The sequence below is a fragment of the Silene latifolia genome, chromosome 6 (genome assembly GCF_048544455.1).
Source record: "Silene latifolia isolate original U9 population chromosome 6, ASM4854445v1, whole genome shotgun sequence".
Lineage (NCBI taxonomy): Eukaryota > Viridiplantae > Streptophyta > Magnoliopsida > Caryophyllales > Caryophyllaceae > Silene > Silene latifolia.
The window spans coordinates 90,615,123-90,636,909 of NC_133531.1; the positions used below are offsets into that span (position 1 = coordinate 90,615,123).

The 21,787-nt window shown below is 35.9% G+C and overlaps 1 protein-coding gene across 1 annotated transcript; it reads right to left on the minus strand.

The window, feature by feature from the left end:
• Positions 1-18,758: 18,758 nt before the first annotated feature.
• On the minus strand, positions 18,759-19,400 carry LOC141658842 (uncharacterized). Its single transcript, XM_074465625.1, has 2 exons — positions 19,116-19,400; positions 18,759-19,026 (listed from the first exon to the last, which is right to left on the minus strand). The coding sequence occupies exons 1-2, from the start codon at positions 19,342-19,344 to the stop codon at positions 18,761-18,763; spliced, it is 495 nt and encodes a 164-aa protein (XP_074321726.1). The 5' UTR covers positions 19,345-19,400; the 3' UTR covers positions 18,759-18,760.
• Between the last annotated feature and the right edge of the window lie 2,387 nt (positions 19,401-21,787).

Sequence of the window (21,787 nt, forward strand, 5' to 3'; positions counted from 1 at the left end):
TTGGACTTGGGTAAATCCTTTTGCCACTAGCCTAGCTTTGTAGACATCATCATGTCCTTCTATGCCATTCTTGACTTTGAAAATCCATTTGCATTGAAGAGGTCTTGCCCCTTTAGGCAAATCTACCAAGTTCCAAACTTGGTTTTCATGCATAGAATCCATTTCGGACTTCATGGCTTCAAGCCATAAGGAGGAATTTGGACTAGAGATTGCGCCCTTGTAGGTGGCGGGCTCGTCACTTTCTAAAAGCAACACATCGAGTGTTCCATCTTCTTCGATAAGTCCCACATATCGATCGGGATGGCGAATAACTCGGCCCGTGCTAGACGACGAAGGAACATCTTTTTGCGTCTCTACCTCGGTTTGTGGCTCTTGAATTTCATCAAGTTCAAAATTTCTCCCACTCTGTCTCTTAGAAATAAAATCCCTTTCTAAGAAGACAGCCTCAGAAGACACAAACACTTTGTTTTCTTGAGGTTTATAGAAGTAATAACCTCGGGTGTTAGAATAGCCTACGAAGGTGCATTTTTCAGATCGTGGGGCTAGCTTATTGTCATTTTTGGTTTTGACATAAGCATTACAACCCCAAATTTTCATGTAGCATAGATTAGGAACTCTTCCTTTCCATATCTCAAATGGAGTTTTCTCGGTGGCTTTGGTGGGACAATTGTTCAAAGATCTTATTGCGGTTTGAATCGCAAATCCCCAAAACGAATTTGGTAACTCGGTTTGACTCATCATGGATCGAACCATATCAAGTAGGGTTCGATTTCTCCTTTCGGCAACACCATTAAGTTGTCGTGTTCCTGATGTGAACATTATTTGCGCACATTTAGTCCCCTAATTGAGCCTATTTTGCATACTATTATAGCATTTCATGGCCATTTTATCCGTCAAAACCTTCCTATTTGCTTTTCTATCGCATTTCATATGTTTTGTAGAAAAGGAGATAATAAGGCGGAAATTCCCGTCTTTCGTGCATATTTGGAAGCTTATTGATGATATTAGATGGACTAGTATGAAGAGGAGGCAAGAATGATGACCAAAGATGTAGGAATAAAGTGTATATAGAAGGATCAAAGGGTTAAAAGTAAGAATGACGAGAGGGAAGGCATTACAAGAAGAAATCGCTCGAAAACCGAACCAAGAGTTGCTCCTTTGGCTCTGAAAGTATGCTAGATGAAACGGCGTCGAAAAACCAAGTGATCTAGGCTTTTGAATCACTCCAATAGGAGTCCGGATGAGGAAATGACGTCCGTTTTACAATCCGAGCTCAAGATACAGCTCAACCCGCTCGGGTCAAATTCAACCCGCTCGGGTTGAAGCCCAGGACGCCCATATTTCGCTCGGGACGGACGTATTCCTGGACAGCAAACTTTTCCTTGCTACGTGAAGCACAAGACGCCCTTCCTTCGAAAAATACCGGCTCCTCCCTGCTCAAATCTCAAAAGTGTAATTACTAGTTTAGCCTTTAGTTAACCCTAATGCATCCACCTAATTTCCACTATAAATACCCCATTTTTAATAATCAAACCATCAAGTTTTCATTAGGTTAAATCAATCCTTCCTTAGATTAGATTAGAAGTAGATTAGAATAGATTACTCTTTAATCTTTCCACAAATCACACATTAATCTTTCCTTTAATCATTGTTCAAGTTTATTATTAAGTAATTCAAGTTTGTTATTGGGTAATTAGAAGATTATTGGGTTTATTGGGAGATTGACAACCTTCCATCAATCATCAAGTTCTTCTATTATTCTTTGCATTATTATTTTGGAATCTCCATAGGTATAATTCTCTTAATCCTTGTTTTAATTATTGTTAATCTTTCTTACTTGTTCATCATGTTTGGCTTTGTTAGTATGATTGACAACCTTATTAACATGTTAAACTTGATCATGAGTGAGTAGTTACTTAGCTAGGATTAATGGGTAATTAGGGGAAATAAACATGGGGAATGATTCATGCTTAAATTAATATGCTTTCATAAGTTTATTTGCTTGCTTGTTGTGATCTCAACTTATGCACATGTTATGTTTGATGAAATGCTAAGCCTATGAATCCTTGCATTTGCTACCATCACCTATCTTTTCAATGAGACTTGTAAGACATAAACCAACTCGAGTCTCATTAGACCATGCATATAGTTGAGTAGGGTGGATTAAGTCGACTTGTAGGTGTTGTACAATCTAATCGATTCGGCTCCGGGACCCAAACCTCCCTAGGATTGTAAGATATAAACCAACTCAATCCATCACAACAATAATTGCTTGCATCTAGTAGGAAACATGTTTGTATGATCAACTCCCATGAATCCCTTATGAACCCATGATATCCTAGCATTTTTAATCAATTGTTTACATCTTTCCTTTTGTTGCTTGTTTATTGCTTTTATTAGATTAGAATCATCAACCCATTATAATTGTGACAACCCCAAGCATAACCATAATTAGATTGAATAATTTGAGTAATCATCGTCCCATGGATCGACCTCGACTTACCGCTAACTAGTTGTTTGTTGAGTATTATAAATGTGTTTGATTGGATGTGACCCGACGACATCACCCATCAAAATGGCGCCGTTGCCGGGGACGGTGTTGCTTATTTGAATTGTTCTTTTGTCTAGTTTTAGTTGTGCTTCTTTTTCTTGAGTTTTATTGTACTTGTTCTTTTTCACATGCTCAACATGTCTACATTCACTTTTTGCCAATATGAAAATGAATCATTTGATAAATATGTTGCAAGATTTGAAGATTATATGACTCATGCTTGACATCATGGTTTTACTCTTTCAAATTATGAAGCATGTTGTGTTGTTTATAATGGCATGAACCTTGAAACCCGCAACTTGGCATTTCACTTGAGTGGTGGTAGAATTTGTGAGATGAGTTGTGAGGAATTTTGGGAATTTGTTGAGTTCATGACCATCCATTGTCTTAAGCAAATTGTACATGACATCTTTGAGAATGCCAAGGAAGGTATGGAAGCGATAAAAGCCACATTTCAAAACTTCATTGAGGAAAACTATGAAAATGAGATTTGTGAGGATGAGAAACCTTCTTATAACCTTGAGCCAACCCACTTTGTCCACAAATTTGCCTCTCCTTGGGAAGATGGAGTGCTAGATGAGGAGAGTGATGATGAGGAGGAGTACATTTTTGATTGTGAAACTAATGCTTGGATGCCGTCATCCTACTCTTCTTGTGTTTCAATGAAATCAACATCCATGGAATTTGATGTTAATGGGCAAAGTGAGAATGATATGGATGTGAACTTGAGTGAAAACTCACCCTTTGAGGATGACATATTTGAGGGAGACAATTGTGTTGAACTTGGTGAGCCTTGTTATGACAACCCCTTTGATAATGGACCTTGTTGGGATGAGGAATATGATGAGGACATTTGGGAACCCCAAATAGACACCCTTAAAATCACCTTGGATGATAATGAGAGCACTTGCATTGAATGTGGTGATTTTGACTATTTGGAGGATGAGTTGAGTGAATTGCCAACCAACTACCCATTTCATGTTCCTTCCATCCATCATTTCTCTTATGATTTTTGTCATGATGCTCTTGATATGCTTGTTCGGTCTTTTACTTGGGCATTTTTCAATTACATAATCTTGTGTTGCTATGCATGCCTATTCATGTCCCACTCCCAAGAATTTGACCGACTTCTACGTGCTTTGAGTGCTAGTGATGATTTGCCATGAAATTGTTTATTGATAATCTTTGGTTTGATGGAGTTCCTAATAACCATTATGCATTTAGTATAGTTTTGCATTCATTTAATAAATTGCATGAGAGATGAAAGGGAGGGATCTCATATTTTTAATTGAGTTTTTGAAGGAAATTCATAAAAATGAGAAGATGGAAAATGTAAAGAAATGAAGAAAATGGAAAATTGGGCTTATGAGTAAGTGTGTTATCAAGGGAAAGGTGTTGGGCCATAATTTCAAAAAAGACGCCCATCCCGAGATAAATCCGGGCGGGTTGAAGGCCAAGAAAAGAAGAAAAATTCCCTGCCCAAGAATCCGGGCAGATTTTAAGAAATACGCCCTTCTTTGCTGTCAACCCGAGCGGGTTGATATTGTCTGGAGCGGGTTCTCAGCCAACCCGAGCGGGTTGAGTTTATCTGGAGCGGGTTCAGGCTAAAATTCATCTTTTTCTCTCATTTGGCTCGTGTCATGGCTATATATGCTTCCTATCTACCATCTTCATCCCCTACAATGATTGTAAGAACCCTTTTCTTTCCCTATCTCTCATGTATAGTTGCATTTATGTAGTTGCCTCATGATTAAACCCCTTTCTTCCTACATTAGCAATAGTGTTTAAAATCGGTTTGGGGAGGTTAAACCATGAAGCGACATATACATATATCATATAGTTTAGGCTTGCATTTGTATTATATTTCATATTGCATTTACATTAGTTAGTTCATATAGATTAGTTTGCATTGTATTATATATCACATGATTCATGTAGATAGTTGCATATAGATTAGAAGTCATGCATAGTTACTACTGGCCAAACCTATTCATTTCTACACTAGAAATAGTGTTTAAATCGGTTTGGGGAGGTTTGATCATAGGTGACCATAGTCTACTAGAAAACATGCATCATCTAGTATAGATTAGTTTGCATTCATTTGTTATATATGTCATATAGAATTGCATTTAGTTAGAGCATGCATTCATTCATATCATATCATTGCATTTGTACTTTATTTCAAAAAAATCAAAAAAATTCAAAAACATGTTTTTCTTTTTCATTCCTACTCCTACATGTACATTGAGGACAATGTCCAAAATAAAGTGGGGGATGAGAATTTATATTCCAAAAATGCATAAAAATTGAAAAATTTCGAAAAATCACAAAAATATGTCTTTTAATTTCATTAAAACAAAAACCATAAAAATTTGAAAAATTCAAAAATTCAAAAACATGTTCATTTCCTTTGTAGTGTAGTCTTGTATATATTGCTTGTATATATTGTGTTTGTTCATCCTTGTTCACATTGATCGACTACGCCACATCCGAGACATGAGGATATTGAAGACCGCATGGTATGATCTTTCCAATCTCCTTTTTCCTCTTTATGTTAATGACTATGTGGCTTTATTTTGATTGATGCGGTATAACAATGTGAACTTAGGACTTGCAATTAGTTTATATGTCATATTAGTTGGTAGAATCATTTGCATTAGGATGTATAAATGCTAGTTGCATCATGACATGTAGTTGCATGTTAGAAACATTTTGCGAAACCTTCTACTTGGGAAGCTTGACAAGTGTATATAGGCCCTAATATATGCTTTTTCTTCTTAAGACTTTGCTTGTTAGAATGCTTGTAAAACACCCTAGGATGTGTCATGCTAGTATCCTTTGACCCATGGATTAAGGCCTAGTCAAGAGTACCTTGTGGTGTGATAACTCCTTGGCTACCGTTTATTCCAAGGTGACCCTTGAAACCATGCATCCATCCATCCATCATCCATGTTCTACCACATTTTTGTCAACAAAAGGGAATGGGCACAAAAAGAAAATCAATTTGAGTTCAAAGAAATGAAAAGAAAAGAAAAAGTTTGCAAAATGCATCAAAAGAAAAGAGGAGCAAAAATAGAACTCCTATACTTCAAATATAAGCCACCCTCCCTACATATGGGGTGACTTTGAAAATGTTCAAAAGAAAATGCAAAAAGTTGAAAGTTGTCAAGTATTGAAATGCCAAAAATCAAAAAGAAATGGCAAGAAAGTGTTCTCAAATGTTATATGCCACAAGAAATTGGGGGGAAAAACAAAAACAAAAGCAAACTCCCAAAAGAAACTCAAATATCTATCGATCCCTTTATCCATCGTATCCATTTTTGTGCATGGTAGAGTGGGGACGACCCTTCTTCTTGTCTAGGCAAGAGGGGGAATTCCGCGATCCTCCAGTGTTTCTAACACCATAGGGAGTCTACTCTTGACAAAAGCATTTAACGATTGAGGACAAAGGTACCCTAGCTTGACACAACTTGGAGGTGATTTATTGGTATCCTTCTAGGCTTAGTAGTTTGAAGAAATTGCATCTATGAAGGAGTGTGTACCCTTGAATTGCTTCCCTTGTAGATAATTTCCGCCACTTAGATGAGGAAGGTGGCTATTCTTTTGTAGATGCATCCATTACTTGATTTTGTGTGCTTAATGATTGGATGTGTCGCCATTTTGGCAAGCCCCACCTTGCCTTGCAAAAAGGCATCCTACCTCATGGTTGTCTTGTTGTGAGTTGAAGGGGCGGAGTGAGACCCGCTAATTGTCTCATATCGGTTATATTAGTAGGTTAGTTTAAATAAAGGTCTAGTTTTTGTCACCTCTTTACTCGGGACGAGTAAAGGTTCGGTTTGGGGATATTTGATGTGAACATTATTTGCGCACATTTAGTCCCCTAATTGAGCCTATTTTGCATACTATTATAGCATTTCATTGCCATTTTATCCGTCAAAACCTTCCTATTTGCTTTTCTATCGCATTTCATATGTTTTGTAGAAAAGGAGATAATAAGGCGGAAATTCCCGTCTTTCGTGCATATTTGGAAGCTTATTGATGATATTAGATGGACTAGTATGAAGAGGAAGCAAGAATGATGACCAAAGATGTAGGAATAAAGTGTATATAGAAGGATCAAAGGGTTAAAAGTAAGAATGACGAGAGGGAAGGCATTACAAGAAGAAATCGCTCGAAAACCGAACCAAGAGTTGCTCCTTTGGCTCTGAAAGTATGCTAGATGAAACAGCGGCGAAAAACCAAGTGATCTAGGCTTTTGAATCACTCCAATAGGAGTCCGGATGAGGAAATGACGTCCGTTTTACAATCCGAGCTCAAGATACAGCTCAACCCGCTCGGGTCAAATTCAACCCGCTCGGGTTGAAGCCCAGGACGCCCATATTTCGCTCGGGACGGACGTATTCCTGGACAGCAAACTTTTCCTTGCTACGTGAAGCACAAGACGCCCTTCCTTCGAAAAATACGGCTCCTCCTCGCTCAAATCTCAAAAGTGTAATTACTAGTTTAGCCTTTAGTTAACCCTAATGCATCCACCTAATTTCCACTATAAATACCCCATTTGTAATAATCAAACCATCAAGTTTTCATTAGGTTAAATCAATCCTTCCTTAGATTAGATTAGAAGTAGATTAGAATAGATTACTCTTTAATCTTTCCACAAATCACACATTAATCTTTCATTTAATCATTGTTCAAGTTTATTATTAAGTAATTCAAGTTTGTTATTGGGTAATTAGAAGATTATTGGGTTTATTGGGAGATTGACAACCTTCCATCAATCATCAAGTTCTTCTATTATTCTTTGCATTATTATTTTGGAATCTCCATAGGTATAATTCTCTTAATCCTTGTTTTAATTATTGTTAATCTTTCTTACTTGTTCATCATGTTTGGCTTTGTTAGTATGATTGACAACCTTATTAACATGTTAAACTTGATCATGAGTGAGTAGTTACTTAGCTAGGATTAATGGGTAATTAGGGGAAATAAACATGGGGAATGATTCATGCTTAAATTAATATGCTTTCATAAGTTTATTTGCTTGCTTGTTGTGATCTCAACTTATGCACATGTTATGTTTGATGAAATGCTAAGCCTATGAATCCTTGCATTTGCTACCATCACCTATCTTTTCAATGAGACTTGTAAAACATAAACCAACTCGAGTCTCATTAGACCATGCATATAGTTGAGTAGGGTGGATTAAGTCGACTTGTAGGTGTTGTACAATCTAATCGATTCGGCTCCGGGACCCAAACCTCCCTAGGATTGTAAGATATAAACCAACTCAATCCATCACAACAATAATTGCTTGCATCTAGTAGGAAACATGTTTGTATGATCAACTCCCATGAATCCCTTATGAACCCATGATATCCTAGCATTTTTAATCAATTGTTTACATCTTTCCTTTTGTTGCTTGTTTATTGCTTTTATTAGATTAGAATCATCAACCCATTATAATTGTGACAACCCCAAGCATAACCATAATTAGATTGAATAATTTGAGTAATCATCGTCCCATGGATCGACCTCGACTTACCGCTAACTAGTTGTTTGTTGAGTATTATAAATGTGTTTGATTGGATGTGACCCGACGACATCACCCATCAGTTCCGGGTGGAGTAAGTTGTGATATAATACCACAACCTTTCAAGTGTGAATTGAATTCAAGGCTAAGATATTCTCCACCACGATCGGATCGTAGTGCCTTAATTCTTTTGTTCAATTGGTTCTCTACTTCGTTTTGAAATTCCTTGAATTTCTCAAAAGCTTCACTTTTATGCTTCATTAAATAGATATACCCATATCTACTCAAGTCATCGGTGAAGGTTATGAAGTAGTCATAATTTCCTCGAGCGGTGATACTCATTGGTCCACACACATCGGTATGTATGAGTCCCAATAGTTCACTTGCTCGAGTTCCTTTACCGCTAAAAGGATTTCGAGTCATTTTGCCAAGAAGGAAATATTCGGATGTTCCATATGATTGAAAATCAAATGGTGTAATCACATTAGTCGAAATTAATCTTTTGATGCGATTCTCGTTTATGTGACCTAATCGACAATGACCAATGAACGATTAATTTGGATCACTTGATTTGAGTTTCTTTGAATTAATGTTGTAGATGTCATTAGTCGGATTCGAGGTGTCTAAAATGTAAATGCCATTAATGGAAGGGGCTTGGCCTATAACCAAGTCGTTCCTTGAAATAGTACAACGATTGTTATTAATGACAAAACAAAAACCGTCCATGTCTAACATAGCGATTGAAATAATGTTTTTAGAAAGTGTAGGCACATAAAAACAATTATGTAAATACAACTCAAACCCATTAGGCAAAGCTAATACATAAGTTCCCTTGGATTCGGCCGCTACTCGAGCTCCAATTCCAAGGCGTAGATCCACATCTCCTTTGCTAAGCCTCTTCACGTCTCTTAAACCCTGTAAATGATTACAAAGGTGAGAACCACAACCGGTATCCAGTACCCATGTTGTAGGGGAACTATAATTTATATCAATAACATAAATTTCCTTAGGAATTTTACCTTTTGGAACGATGATTCCTTCCCTTATATTTGGCAAATATACGGGACAATTCCTAAGCCAATGTCCCATGTCATAGCAATAATGGCACTCATCTACAACTTGCTTGAAGTTTTTCCCTTTCTTTCCCTTCTTCTTAAACTTTTTGCCCTTGGAAGCAAGAACTTGATTGCTTGAGCTCCCACTAGTTTTGGCATCTTTCTCTTCCAAAGGAAAAGATCCTATAGATTTTATAAGGCGGTCTTCCTGAGACCGGCTCACAAGAGATCTTGTAGTAGTAGTAGGAGGTTTAGAAGAAGTGATGAAGTTTATGTTTCCATCCGATTCTATCCCAAAAGAAATTTATCTAGTGGTATCGAAATCATTGTTGAAGCAAACGTCGTCAAAAACATTGTGGCAAGACTCAATAGTTATCGGTGCGGTAGCGTTTGATGGATTCATTATAATGAACTACAAGTATGGAGGAAAAGGAAATATTAACATTTGTCTTTTTAAATCATACTTGTAAATAAATTTAACAAGATATGAACATTTATATAGTGACCTCTACCCAACTATTATAAATGATTCCAAGACCCAAATTCATATTAACTTAGGCATCGGTAAAGCCGAATACAACCCTTATCAATATAACTCGGTGGATTAACGCTTTAATCGATTCTACTTTTAGAACTCTTGGTCGATAAAATTACATTAATATTTATCTTTAGCCCGAAACACATCCGGCAACCGTCGAGAATACTTTCGTTGAGTTCAACCCAAATTTCGAATAAATGTGTCCATGATCCAAATTTACATCAACTTGGGCATCGGTAAAGCCGAAAACACCCCTGATCTTTATAAATTCGGTGGGTAGACATTTATCACCCACTTCCCCTACGTAACAAGGTTTGTACCCCGGTAAAGCCGAGTGCACTCCCTCACGAAATAGGTTTTCGGGGTTTCTAATTTTTGGTAAGGCTAAGTCTCAATTGTTTATTTTAGCGAGAGGTCATGTCAATTTATTATCTATCACGTTTTAAGTGAACTAAAGCGGTGAACTACGATAATTTTAATTGACACGGTCGATATACTCGATCAAATAATAATGCATGTTTTAGTTATGGCGATTTAGCGATGCATGCAACATATAAATAAAATGCAAAGCATAATTTAAATCCTAGTATGGCCTTCCTAAAAAAAATAGTAAATCTAATAAACTATTACATATTCGGAAACCAACTCCATTGGTCCCTTGAACTTCGGTTTTGGCACGCATCTCGAGGTAACACCGTCTTTAATAGATCGCCTTCTTAAGTGGCACCGTCTTCAAGGATCTCCGGAATAAATAAATTACATAATTTCCTATTATACATTTGTAATTAAAATAAAAATAAATCTATTAAATTACAAAACGGTGATACGAGATCACAATAAATTACAACCGAATCGATATTCCCATACATTTCGGGTAATACCAATTAAAAACTAAGGCCATACTAAGTAAATTACATAATCCAAAAATTACATAAAATAAAATTATGACAATCATAAATAAAATTCAGCATTATAATATGTATGAACATGCCCAATTTTATGCTAAATCGCCTTTAAGGAGCCAATATCGTATATTAATCGGTTTTTACGGATTTGCGTGATTTAACCCTTTATATCACTATAATTACATAAATTCATATTTATGTACAAGTTAATTACCCTAACCAACTTAGGACTCAAAGTTAGTCTCCACTAACATTTGACAATAATTAACTTATATTTCTTAATATTGTTCATAAAAGGACTTAAAATTACAATGTAATGCCATAAACTTCAAATAAATCATTAAAATTTCAAATAAATTCAAAATTTGAAATTTAAACTCATGAACATTCTGGAAAAAATACCATGACACTCATAATGTTCAAAAACTTAGGTTAGAAATTTCGAAATTTATCGAGAAAAACAATGTTGCGGTTTATCGGATTTATCAATTATTACCATAAAATATGATAAAAATTATTTTTATTAACTTTTCACTTTTAGATCTGAAAAGTAAGATAAAATGCAACATGTGACATTTTTCCTTAGTCATGAAGTATGTTTTCGCAATTTATACTAATTAAAGTCACTATTTATGTTATTTTTCATCAAAAATTCATAAATCATGCATAAAGACTTCATTATAGCCAATTATTTTACACACATCTTATAACATTGTATGTGACAACATACTAAATTTCTATGACCAGATTCGAAATATTACTCATATTAACCTATTTTTCATTTAAATCAGATTTTATCATGAAAAATCCATATTTCGAGCATAAAACTCATAAAATTATGAAATTTACAGGTCATCAAAATATAATATATGTGAAAACATATCCAAAAACCACTGGAGAAAACGAAGTTTAGCTAATTTTAGTCCAAAAATGACATTTTTATCATAAAATCACATTTTAATGCCATTATTATATCAAATGAACAATAAAAATCCATAAATTAACCAAAATATCCTAAATACATTTTAGGACCAGAAACTTTAACATGCATAATTGATTTCGTGATATATCATAATAAACACATATTTATAAGTTTTATATGTTAATCGTATAACTCGAAAAAACTATAACCGATTTGCATGCAAACAACCTAAGGCTCATGATACCGCTTGTAAGAAATCTATATCTCATAAACAACATATTCTTATATGTTACAATTTAATTTAGTCATAAAATTAATTTAGATCTTATGCATGCAAACATAAATAAAATGTAGAGAAGAAATCATCATCCTTACATTGAGATTTTGGATCAATGGGCACAAGTGAGTTCTCCTACTCACTTGTTCTTGAGCTCTCCTAAAATTGGATGAACAAAGGATTCAAGTATAGAATCCCTCCCAAGGAATAATACCCAAGATAACCTCTTAATAAAATTAATATTATTAATACTAGAACAATATTAATCTAAATAAAATTGACCCAAAAATATTGATTTTGGTCTCTTAATTTCGGTTAAGAGAAGGGAGAAGAAAAAGTAATTTTATCTCTCTAAAACTCTATATTTTAGATGATAGAATGAATAATAATTCACTAGTATGCATGTAGTGAATATTAGAGAGAAATGAGCAAAAGACCCTTGGCCTTTTCACAAGGAAAACCGGGTAGGAGGGGTGGGTAGTGGCCAATGCATGAGCTTCAAATCTTCCCAAGAATTATAGGCATGTAAGGCTATGTATTAGGTCTTATGATTATGCCTTCCGCTAAACATAATTAACACAAAAAGAAGCCTAATACACCCTCCTTATTTCGGCACATATGGTGTAAAATGGAAAATTCATTTTACACATTATTTTGTCAATTTGTCACATGTAACATGTTTCATGACATTAGGTATATAAAATGTATTTTTAACAATTAAAAATCAACATATTAATAAAATATGTCACTTATAAAGTTAACCTAGTAATTCATAATTACTTGTACCGTAATGGGATCCCGAGTCATAAATCACAGCATTCTGTATTTATAATAATCAATTCATTCCTTTTAATTGTTTCCGTAAACAACGATTTCATCTAAGTAATAAAATAATTCGATTACTTAGACCGTATATTATTTAATCAAATCATAATAAGATACGTAAATATTACTTCCAAAATCGTCCGTTAATTTCAAGTAATTTAATTAACTCGTATCGACTTACGATCAATTAAATAATCAATTAAGAGTGTTACCCTTTAGGTATGACCTAAGGGGATCAACTGATCACCACCGTCGCACGACAGTAATGTCAAACTCTAGTCAGCCAATCATTACCGATATGGGTGGACCAGTTGACAGTAAAATATTACTTCCCAATTGTTGTAACACCCCGTGTTAAACCACTACTAATTAATTGACTTAATTATATATAGATCTACTTTTATAATTTTTCACACATATTTTAAAATTGTTTTCGTCACATTTCCATTTTAATTTAAATTATTCATTCATCGTACAAACAATTTTGTTAATTTTACCTTTGATCTAAAAGATTTACATAATGTAACACCCGTGTTAAACTGCTACAAATTAATTTGATTTAATTACAATAAAAACTACTTTTATAATTTCCCAATTACATTAAGTTACGTTTATCTCAATTCGTTCTCAATTTAAATTTATGAACACACGTTTTTATAAATTATTTCGTTAATTTTTATTATAATCGAAAGCTTGTCTTAAATAAAAATACGATGACAATCGTTGCCCTATTCAATAATGTTTCTTCACATCACTCCAAACTTTTACATTACTCACTTTGTAATGTATCAAACATTTGGCTATGTTCAACCTTGCTCCTCTTGTTTTTCCCTGCATGTAGTTTTGTCATCTCCACTATACACATTCACATGCCATCTATAATTCACATGTCTCCTGTAACTTCACATGTATCTCTTCCTATATCTTGTTTTTACCTTTACACTTTCACAATCATCCTGACCAACAACCTTGTAATAATCAGCCTCACCATTTCTTACCTTCATAAGACTACCTAATCCGAGTCAATACCAATTCCGTCACCATCCAACACTCACGCTTATTCATGTAACAAAACATCGACCCGACACCAACTCGCCTTCACTACCGCTAGTGCACGGAGCGGACATGAGCACCCTTCACCACGGCCATTCGCGGTAATAACTCGCACCTCACTCCGTCCTCCTGTTCCCCTGTTTTCCTTCATTTTCGAAACAAACAACGCTCGTCACTCTCCACTCCATAAATCGACACCAATGCCGCATCCCCGCACCGCCACGACCACCATTCGTTACACCATCGATTCAATAATCGTACGATATTTCACTCGTGCATCACCTCGGCATTCACCATCACCGGAGCACGGACTCGGGTCACCCGAGCTCGACCATCACCAACTTCCTTGTGTGCCTCCCCTGTCCTCCTCGACTTTGTTCAACGGGGTCGTTGCTCCCCTCCCATTCCGTTCTAACTCCTTTCAAACCACCGAGAGGACGTTTCCCTTCTTTGCCGCCGTCACTTTACTCGTTATCATCGTAATAAAGCACCACACTTTGTGAGCCTCCTTCTCCTCGCCCTCCTTCTCTTTTTCGATCTTTCTTTTGTTCCGTCCTCTGATCTGCCTCACCCTGTTCTGTTCTTCAACCGTGCTGCAGAGCCACCGCTGCCGCCTTGCCTGATGTTCTGTCGCCGTCCTCTCGCTTCATTTGGTAGTGTGAGGGGTGAGTTTGGTCTGCGTAAAACCCAAATCAATTTGGGGGAAACGTTGAACTCCGTTTATGTTTACGCAATTAATAAAGATTCGGGCCTGACCCGATTTACTAACTTAAACTTTCGTTATGCAAGGTTTGCTTGACGGGATTCGGACTTGGACTTTTCTTGCTTTAATGACGGATTCAAGACGGACTTGTGACTTTATTAATAACGATTATTTATTAATAAATCGGATTAATAAACACATCCTTTTATTTCACTAACTTCGGTAACCCGACCTTCTTTTATCCCTCCTTAATTTTACAAAACTCGATATGCTAATGTGAATGAATATGTTTAAATATGAGTTATGTAACTTGTTGAAAATTAAATATTAAGTAGAAATACTAGACCGCTAAATTATTAACAATGGCATGAAATATACATATGCGCTAGTTAATTTCTCAGTTAGTTGGATTTGTATGTTAAAATTTCATGATAACAAGTGATTTATCGTTGTCCTATTTTCTCACCTAGAAACATGATTAGGAAATATAATTGAGTAATATCTTAATCGTTGTGCTATTTTCTCACCTAGAAACATGATTAGGAAATATAATTGAATAATATCTTAATTGGCTATATTTATTTACTGTCGTGTGATGCATGTTCCGATATGATTACCTTATGGTTTTTGCACTCACTTTATTTAGTAAGTACGCAGTCTATTGAGATGTTAACTTTTATAGGAGTACAAACATTTTAGCTCTTAATTACTAGCCTAAAAGAACTATACCTTTACTCTTTAAATACAGTTAAGGCTAGAATTGATAAGTTTAAATTTTATTAAATATTAAAGTTTAATAACAACTCTTTTAAATGTTTGGAAATTAAAAACATTCGATAACGTTTTCAAAACCAAGATGGTTTACGTGATTTAAACGTTTCTCCAATTACAAGGAAAGTTACTTAATAAATAAGTGTCTTAATTCATATCTTCTATAAAAGTTTTACACCTTTAGTTGGTAAAAATATTTAAAATGATTTGATAATATTTTCAAATGTTTTACATAAAATGTTTATTAAATAACAAAATTTTTATTAAAAAGAAGTTTGAATAAGCTCTTTAAAAACGAAGCTTAAACTTAAGCTTACGATAGTAAAAATCTAAATACCTTCCTCAAATAACGAATTTAGAAATAATAAATTCCAAATAAGATTTGCCAAATCCTAAAGATTTCAGAAAAGATAAAGCAAGATGAATTTATGTATGTTTACGTTTCTTATTCAAAAGTTTCTAGCACTCTGGGACATGTCCCTTGAATGGGACCGTTGAGACCAGAATATCGGGAACAGTAACTGGCTATGCCTCTTGAATGGGACCTCGAGCCATGGAATCTTTCCCGGTTTACTTGGGTATGCCCCCTTGAATGGGACCTACGAGCCAAGTGCGCCGTATTGTATTGTCGGTATGTTGAGATGGTCCGCATATCGATGTATCATCGTCTCTATGAGACAAGTTTGAGTCTTCCGTGCTATATGTTGGGCGCTACCTTGGTAAGGTTTAGGGATCGACGTGATGGAAGAATGCTTAGAGAGCTTATGCTATACAAGTATGGACAGCACATCCCGAAGCTGCGTGTGGAGGGATTGTCGTTAGGATAGTAGTCGACCAGCTGCCACTGAGGAGCTGCGTGTTCCAAGAAGTTGTGGAGTGGGTATATGCGCATATATTGACGGGGAGCTTGATCAGCTTTACTACCTTTCGGATATCTTGGCAATTATTATTTCACGGTTGCGATCGTGTGCGGACTTAATGACGGTTGCGATTGTCTTGGTGCCTCGAAGTGTATGGGACATGTCACTTAAATGGGACCTCTGAGACCATCCATTAGCGATCTGTTCTTCCCCACGGTTCTGGTTGTTAAACCAAGTCAATTTAGTTGTCCGGTCCTACTGAGCACTAGGGGTGAGATGTAAACCTCCTAGAATCGGTATGATTGGCGGGATTGATGTTCACATTCGTACTTAAGGTGAGATGCAAGCCGTGAGTATGCGTGTGACATTAGTAGTCACGTCCCGTGCTTATTTGTTAGAAAACAAATGTTTTTAAAGAAATGACTACAGTTTTTACTCACATGATGCCTGTTGAATTTGCCGTTGTAATTGTTATATGGTGAATAATGTTACTGCGTGATAAAGGAAGATCAAGGTAATAATGTCACATGTTTAATGATTGGGACTTGTTGTGCTCACATGTGCTTAACTTTGTTAAGTGTTGTTGTATTACTAAAATGGTTTCTTAATATCTTTGAGTAATACTATTGTATCATTGGCATATCAAGAATGTTGTGATAAGAGAACTTACGTGATGTATGCTTTATGTGATTCTTATTTATGCATTCCATTTCCATTCGCATGCCTCCTTTTGAATGATTAAGGCGATGATAGGAGAATGGTTAGGTTATGTCGCTCGGCGACCTTTGTTTAAATGTTTTTCTGGTACCAAGAACGAGTTAGATGGAGACACCCTTAAAGGGGCATTCTGGGTAAAGAGAGGAGCTTTTAATGTTGGTTTCTTTTGTAATTAAATCTCTCGACTAAATTATTTAGTCATGTGTAAGTGATCCATGACGATCTGGATTCATTTTTATAGCAATGACTTGGGGTTTTTCCCGTTTTTATCCCTTAATTAAGTCATTAAAAATCCGGGTTGTTACAGTTGGTATCAGAGCGACCTTGTGACCGTAAATGAGGATTAAGCTTCGTTTACCTAACGAGGGGCGCGCCTGGGTAAGACTTATTAAAATGAGTAGAATTATTTAGATCGCTAAAATGAGAGATTCACCTAGAAACACTTAGTATTCGTCTAAATAATTTATTGGGGTAGAATGATTAGCATGGGTAAATATGTCTAGTGATCAGCCCCAGACCTAGCGCGTCATATTTAATGTTATTGCAAGGTAATTGTGATATGCTTTTTGCGTCATCCTTGATTTTGTATTTGCATGCTGTTTGTTATGTGCAATTATTGTTGCTAATCATAATAATAGGTTTTGCTAACCATCCAACTTACATGTTTTCACATGTGTTTTAAAACATGCTTTCAAAAGCAAGCAAGCTTTTAACAACTAACTTAATAACGATAATACTAGTAAATTCGTACAGAACATCAAGAAGACTAACTCTCCTACAAGAGCTAGCCATAGTACTACTTTGTTACTAATCCTCAAGAGAAGACGATGATGCCGTGCTCGCATAGGCCTCTTCTAAAAAGTGGTCAATATACACGTCCAAGAGTATGGTTTCTTCATAAGGACCCACGAAGACTCTTCCGTTGCCTTGACACAAATCTACCAAAGCAGTCCATCTAAGCACCCTCTCCAGACGCTTGAAGAACTCCACTACTTCGCCCTCCAGTTTCTTTAGCTCTTCACGCTTCATGCGAACAGTTGCTGAGACAAGTTCAAAAAAAAAAAGGGATGAGCATCAGTTCACACCATAGCGTAATATGCTGCTAAGTATATTACATAGTAGCTTACCTCTCGTGATTTCGTTAGCCAAGACCACCGGAGTCAAGCGAAGATCAATACCACCCCTTAAGATGCTTTCGATGAGGGTTAATGCAGGACCCAAGCTCAACAGCCTGCCGAGTATGACATCAACGAGAACCACTTTTAAGCGAGAAAAGAACTCCGGAAGTTCACTCACAATATCATCAATCTTCTTTTCATAAGACCTAACTTTTTCAATGGCAGTTCTACGGGGCATATTTTCTTAGGGTTAAATGTCTATAGTAGGGAGAGAAAATAGAGTGGTACCATATCGTGGAGTGATCTGAGACCTTTATATGAGCAAATCAATGCTCCTTTTAGCCTTAGCGATAATCGATGTTCTTAGGGAGTCAGAATGACACAGTATGAAGATATATTACTACTGGCTCGTGTGTGGTAGCTTGTTCAGAAGTTAGTGAGGTGAACCATACAGTTGAGTGACCAGTGGAACGAATAGCGTCACGATTGTCATGACGGTGGATTATTAGTCGGTTGAGTCAGTAAGAAATCAACCTTGGTAGTATGAAAGTCAGAATTCGGCTGACAAGACCCCTTACAGTAAAGTATAATTATTTAAGAGTAACCGTTTAAAGTTGTGTTATATTTAAGGAGTAACTACTTTGAGGATATACCTACCACGATGGTCTAATTGAGGTTGTAGGATGTAGTGACTCACTATTATTGTGGACGTATATGACCTATTGGAGATATATGTATGACGATTTAGGACACAACTGAGTGTGTAAAGGATTTATAGGACACAAGTTTCAATGCTAGTGGATATGCGAGAATTAGAAGTTTTGATTTGGGATATCATGGTAATATTGCAGTAATGGATTTGATGATTTATAACATTGGAAGGAATACAAGTGTTATTCTACTTTTTAGCATGTTGCTTTATTAAGATCTTAACCCTAATAGAATGTAGCCCCAATGTTACAACTGTCTTCTGAAGATGACGAGGCAGCTTGCATCGCTTCTTCCTCAGCCTCCTCCATCATTCGGTCGGTGTATATATCGAGGAGCTTAGTATCCTCATATGGACCGACAAAGATCCTTCCCCATCCAGTGCACAAATCAACCACTGTTTTCCACACCATAATCTTTTGAAGTCGCTTGCATATCTCCACAACCTCATCTTCTAGCTGTTTTAACTCTTCACTTTTCTTCCGAATAATTTCTGTAACAGGACAAGAAGGTTGAGTTCATTATGATTAATTTGTGGGAATAGGTGATTCTACGTACAGAGCATGATAGAGTCAGACTTACCCCTGGTAACCTCCTCGGCCGGAGTTATTGGAGAGAGATGTGGATCGGGACCCTCCCATAGAATATTTCCCAAGAGACTTAATGCTGGAGCTTGATTTAGTAGATTCCAAATAGTTTCTTCTGTAAGAACTACTTTCAGTCGGATGAAAAAGGGAGGAATTTGTTGAACTATGTCCCCAATCTTACCCTCATAGTGCCTAACTATATTGACATCAGTGGTAAAAGACATTTTGTGTAACGATGATGGATTTGAAGGAGAATTATAAAAAGAGAGAGTGGTGTGATATATGACACGATTACCACCTATTTATAATGGAACTAATGGCTTAAAAAAAAAAAACATACATCTGAATAAGAGTTTGTTTGAACTTGTGGAAAATTCTGTGGTCGAAATTCAAGTTTCAACTTGGCGACAACTGAACAGGAATATGTCCAAAAATGTCAGGACAACTTTTATTGTGGGACTAACATGTTAGAGAAGTTTTCGTAAGAGAAGTATGATTGTACACAATTATTTGATTTTAGTGTACGAGATTTTTGGGATATAATGGCTTCCGTAGTAACCACTTCGGGTATTGGTATAAATCCCATAATAGAGGACAAGTTAAAGTGATGATTAATTGGATTGAGGAAATGACTCCTTTCCACTTAATTTCTTTACTAAAGGATTATGTTATAACCAGTTTATTTAATGGGAATTCGAGGTGTTACCTTACGACTTTAAGGTATAATTGCTCATATGAATATATGGATTCGAGTGTAAGAAATATTGTAATTTGGAGATAGAAAAGATTTCACTGTATTAAAAACATCGTTTTATTGGATCAGGGTTGCTACCCAATTTCTTAACATAGGTTTACCACAAGCATTACAAAGAAAGCAACCATTACAACAAAGAGGACCATTAACCAACTAAGCAGAGTCTTCACTTCATCGAGAGACTTCTTAACTGATTCATGGAGCTCGTCGTATGGAGTAGCCATGATTAATGATTATGAATTTTTGGGACTTGAAAGATGTTTATGGAAAGAAGGAATTAAGTGAGTAAGATGTTTGAATTTGAGTGTTTTGTAGAGGAGGGGTTACTGTAGCAGTGCCGTTGGGAAAAAGAAGGAGTAGAGTGGTGTAGGGATCCGTTGGGAATAGTAAAGAGAGAAGAATGAACGATGATAGAACCGCAACTTGTCCTTTTATAAAATCATCGATACTTCCCTTAACTCCTCTTTACCCTCTCCCCTCTTCTAAACCTCTGACATGTGTATATATACGTATATACATATTGTTTTCTTTCAGCCGCTTTTCATATCCGCTTTTGTTTACACCAATCCTTCGGGCATCTCCTCTTCATTTGATCGAACGTTTTCCGTGCAGTGCATGTTGCCTACCTTTCCTCCAGATAGGTCTCTTTGTCATCGAATCTTCAAAAATTTTGAAAGTCGTTAACCTTCATTTTCTTCTCATTGGAATTTAATAATTTTGTTCAGGTGTGTTATTTGACAATCTTTTCAAACCCTTTATAGTTTTTTCAAACAATTTCAAGTACCTTCTTACTATTTGGAATATCAATTTCAAAAATGAAGTTTTTCATGATCAAATAAAAATATTTCAAATTATATTTCATTACTCCACTCTCACAGTGTAGTAAATTTAGATTGTTCAAAATGGGTGCCATACTTGAATCTCGTTTAAAATGTTGATTGTTTTAAAGTTCGACTTTCTTTTTCAAGTTTCGAGGACGAAACTTCTTTAAGGGGGTACTACTGTAACACCCCGTGTTAAACCACTACTAATTAATTGACTTAATTATATATAGATCTACTTTTATAATTTTTCACACATATTTTAAAATTGTTTTCGTCACATTTCCATTTTAATTTAAATTATTCATTCATCGTACAAACAATTTTGTTAATTTTACCTTTGATCTAAAAGATTTACATAATGTAACACCCGTGTTAAACTGCTACAAATTAATTTGATTTAATTACAATAAAAACTACTTTTATAATTTCCCAATTACATTAAGTTACGTTTATCTCAATTCGTTCTCAATTTAAATTTATGAACACACGTTTTTATAAATTATTTCGTTAATTTTTATTATAATCGAAAGCTTGTCTTAAATAAAAATACGATGACAATCGTTGCCCTATTCAATAATGTTTCTTCACATCACTCCAAACTTTTACATTACTCACTTTGTAATGTATCAAACATTTGGCTATGTTCAACCTTGCTCCTCTTGTTTTTCCCTGCATGTAGTTTTGTCATCTCCACTATACACATTCACATGCCATCTATAATTCACATGTCTCCTGTAACTTCACATGTATCTCTTCCTATATCTTGTTTTTACCTTTACACTTTCACAATCATCCTGACCAACAACCTTGTAATAATCAGCCTCACCATTTCTTACCTTCATAAGACTACCTAATCCGAGTCAATACCAATTCCGTCACCATCCAACACTCACGCTTATTCATGTAACAAAACATCGACCCGACACCAACTCGCCTTCACTACCGCTAGTGCACGGAGCGGACATGAGCACCCTTCACCACGGCCATTCGCGGTAATAACTCGCACCTCACTCCGTCCTCCTGTTCCCTGTTTTCCTCTCGTTTCGAAACAAACAACGCCGTCACTCTCCACTCCATAAATCGACACCA